The following is a 4,420-nucleotide window of genomic DNA, read 5'->3' as shown; positions in this document are numbered from 1 at the left end:
GGAAGACACCGAAAGGTGTGAGGAATGCGTTTTTTTTGCAGTGGCGGTGTGATCAGCACTACATCTCCAGCGTCGGGTGTGAATTCAGCACGGAGGGGAAAAGAACAGCACCCACTGCTACCGCAGCACGACGAGAAAATCACGGATTTATAAAATTTGCAAGGTCAGTCAATACCGATCAAAAGCCCAAAAATGTGTCGGCTGCTATTGCGGTTTGTTGTTTTCAATTATTTTCATACGAGCAAAAGGATCCATTCGATCTGAGGCATTCTATATGGTCATTTTAAAGCTGGACGCCTGGACATAACGGGCTAGATGAGCATGGATCTTATAAAGGACTGTCGTCTTTTCTTTTAGACCCGTCGGTCTATCTTTTTGAGGATAAACTGGACTAAAAACATTGATTCAACAGCTCGTTTTCATGTCTTGAAATCGGGGATGAATTGTTTGTATTGAAAATGCTGCTTTGGATTGTCTTGCTGAAGGCGGCTCTTTGTGTTGCTATTGGAAATGTTACAAGGGACATTTGTAAGGAGCAGATCTGCTCCTGCAATGAGATTGAAGGCGATTTGCACATTGACTGCGAAAAAAGGAGCTTTACTAATTTGCACCATTTGACTGGTCCCAGTTCCCAGTTTTATCACTTGCTATTGCATGGAAATTCTTTATCCAGGCTTTTTCCCAATGAGTTTGCTAACTTTTACAATGCCGTGAGCTTGCATTTGGAAAACAACGGTTTGCATGACATTGTCCCTGGTGCTTTTCTGGGACTGCAGCTCGTGAAAAGGCTACACATAAATAATAACAAGATACGGTCATTTAGGAAGAGCACCTTTCTTGGTTTAGATGACTTGGAATATCTTCAGGCTGATTTTAATCTATTGAGGGACATTGACCCGGCCGTGTTCAGGGACTTAAATAAACTTGAAGTGTTAATTCTAAATGATAACCTCATCAGTGCACTACCTATAAATGTGTTTCAACACGTTCCCATCACCCATCTCGACCTGCGAGGGAACCGAATCAAAACGGTGCCTTATGAGGGAGTTCTCGAACAAATACCGGGCATTGCGGAGGTTTTATTGGAGGATAACCCCTGGGACTGCAACTGTGACCTGGTTTCCCTGAAGGAATGGCTGGAGAATATACCGCAGAACGCGCTTATCGGTAGGGTGATCTGCGAGGCTCCAACGCCACTGCAAGGGAACGACTTGAACGAGACATCGGAGATGGTTCTGTGTCCTTCAATAAAAAGTGGTGCTGACGAGAGTTTAGTTGCACCTCCTACCCAAGAGGAGACCTCTGTACCTGAGCCCGTTCCAACGCCTTATAAAGCTAGTGGTGATCCTGGGTCCCCTACCCCAGGGAATGGGCAAAAGGGGCGCTCTAAATCGCACTGGCAGTTGAAAACGAAGCCCACATCTATGACAGGTGTGAATGGGGAGAGAGAGCAGCTGCAAATTGTGCAGAACGCATCGTGCCCTGTGCCATGCAGCTGCAAGCTCATTGGATCCAGGCAGGGGTTAGGGGTTAACTGCGAGGGCAAGAAGATAGAGAGCTTGGCTAACCTAAAACCCAAACCCCTCACGGCGCACGAATTAAACATGAGAGATAACAACATCCATGCTATAAAAAAGAACCATCTCAATGGCTATTCAAGTCTGAATCTCCTTGATTTGGGTGGAAACAACATCAAATTGATAGACAACAGCACTTTTCAAAACCTCACCGAGTTAAGATGGTTGTACATGGATAAGAATTACCTGGATACGCTCATTGCGGAAATGTTCATTGGACTTCAAAATCTGGAATATCTCAGTTTGGAATATAATGACATACAGCTGATACTGGCAGGCACATTCAGCCCTCTGCCTAATCTGCGAGTGCTTTTCCTCAACAATAACTTACTGAAAGCGCTACCTGTGGATGCTTTCCTTGGAGTGTCTTTATCAAAGATTAGCTTGCATAATAATTACTTCACGTATCTCCCTGTCGCAGGGGTCTTAGATCAACTCAATTCGATCATACAAATTGATTTGCATGGGAACCCTTGGGATTGCTCGTGTAATATTGTCCCTTTCAAACAGTGGACGGAGAAACTGGGGGCAGATGTGATCGTTAGTGATCTCAAGTGTGAGTCCCCAGAAGAGTTCTGGAAAAGGGATTTCCGTCACGTCCGAAATGATCTGATGTGTCCCAAGCTGTATGACAAAATCTACCCCACCTCTCTCTCCAAAAACAGCACTTTCACCGCAGACACGGGTACGCGCTCGAACTCCTATGTGGAGCCGAATAGGGTATCCATCTCTGTACTAGTCCCTGGGCTACTACTGGTATTTGTCACGTCTGCGTTCACTGTTGTAGGGATGCTTGTCTTCATCTTGCGGAATCGCAAGAGATCAAAGCGGAGGGATGGTAATTCCTCTGCGTCAGAGATCAATTCCTTGCAGACAGTGTGTGACTCGTCTTATTGGCATAGCGGGCCTTACCATGCGGACGGGGGCGCGCAAAGAGGGCTTGACTGTAGCGCCCATTTCTCCTCAACAAATGATGCGTAAAACGACTACTGACAATAAAACCTGGAATACAAACAGACAGAGAAATATACTGCGTTCTGTTGACACAGTGGCAATTGAAGAAAAATTAACAAATGCTATGTTACTAAGTTTCTTCACTCGCTTTTTGTCGGAGATAGACCATTTTTTGTTTGCTCCAGTTGACTGTGGTGCCAATGAGTCTGCTACTGAACCAACTGTAATATATGTATAGACCCCCTCCCGGCCCCATCCCAGTACAGCTATTTGCCGCAATCAGACTGACTATCTGAGAGAGAAGATTCGGGAAATGGTGCACGAGCGCATGAATGTAATGTAAATAACTGACTGTATCATATCTGCATGATTTCGCATGGTTTCAACACACACTGGGGAACCATACCATAATTAACGAAGAAGCCAACCCGACCCTTCTTTCATGTTATCAATATGAATATATACAGTATATATATACATATAAAACCATATATGAATATATACAAAGTGCCATTTCTCTATTTTTTGGTGAACTGCGTTATAGAATTTGTATTTGTTGTTTTAAAACTGTTAAAAAACGGAAAAAGAACACATTGGGATGAAGAAGAAGATAAACGCTGTCCACGCATGTTCTTTTTTGTTTGTTTTATCATTTGATTGTCGATAAATATCGGGGTTATTTATAATTGGTGCAAACCTTATCATATCTGCACATTCATCTCTTTATGAATGTATAATGTGTTATTTTATGGTGTGCCAATTGTTGAATTTCAGATATTCGGGATGCAGATGAGCATGACCAATTAACGTCACTCAGATGGTTATGCTGCAAGGTTAATGTAGATAAAAACAGTTCGTGGTTTTGTGTGTTAATGCCTATAGCCTGCTTTGGGGGAGAGGAGAAGGCTTTACCGAATTATATGGGGGGTTTCTAACTGCATATTTTTTCAGAATTAAAATGTTTTCAATGGAAGTAATGGTATGTGCAGTTCGATCTATGTACAGAGCGCAGGTAGACTAGAATGCTTTTTTTTATGTAAAAAGTATTCCTCCACAAAGCGTAGGCTATGATTCACCTCCATTTATGTGAGCTTTTGTAAAGCCATCTACTGTGTCCAAATAATAGAAATGGACTTACATTTTTTTAACTAACGTGCTTAAAATAGATTGGGCAATGGTCAGTTTGCATACAGTAAAACAAAAATAAAACACACGTCTTAGCATTCGACAGTATTCGTCTGATGCCATAGGGAAGACTTGGCAGGATCACCGCATTACTCTAGACGAGGAAACTCACGATGTCGCTGTTGGTGCATCTTCTCCAGTGGAGGGAGGGCTGAGGTATAGGAGTTTTGCAAAAGGGCGTTTTGGAATGGGAATCTTTATCTTGAGATGTTAATTAAATCGTCTATGAATGGGCAATGTTGCATTAGGAAACATATATATTCTTCAATATTAAAAGTGTTCAGCAGTCGGTCTGTTGCCCATTGCTATGACATGTTACTGAGCAACTATAATGATATCAAGATGATGATTTCAGTGTACAATAATGGTTAGCATTAAAGGTGATATTCTGATAATCCATTCAAATGGATCAATGTCACTGATTCTGCAGTATCACGGTACAGATCGTAGGATTGTGAAATGTTTTTTCTTTGTTTTATATATATATGAATACTCTGTAAATTCAAGCTCTGAATTCGTTTTGTTCATACTGTTTTTTTTCTTCTCATTAGGATCAGGTCCATCAATGTTCCCACTGTATTTAATTATCTTATAAATAAGCATATGTGCAAGAGACCCCACTGCTACAATCCGTTTTGGAATAGTCTTGTCAATAAGGAATGACAAGTCAGACATGCACTGGCCTGCAGAAGGTCAAAGTGCTT

General features: G+C 42.0%; 1 protein-coding gene across 1 annotated transcript; it reads left to right on the top strand.

Moving 5' to 3' along the window:
- The first annotated feature begins 458 nt into the window (after positions 1-458).
- Positions 459-2,558, top strand: LOC120050746 (SLIT and NTRK-like protein 1). The gene has a single exon (XM_038997308.1). The coding sequence runs from the start codon at positions 459-461 to the stop codon at positions 2,556-2,558; it is 2,100 nt and encodes a 699-aa protein (XP_038853236.1).
- Positions 2,559-4,420: the final 1,862 nt, after the last annotated feature.

Source organism: Salvelinus namaycush, chromosome 7, assembly GCF_016432855.1.
Source record: "Salvelinus namaycush isolate Seneca chromosome 7, SaNama_1.0, whole genome shotgun sequence".
NCBI classification, from domain to species: Eukaryota; Metazoa; Chordata; class Actinopteri; order Salmoniformes; family Salmonidae; genus Salvelinus; species Salvelinus namaycush.
This window is presented reverse-complemented; position numbering and strand designations above follow the sequence as displayed.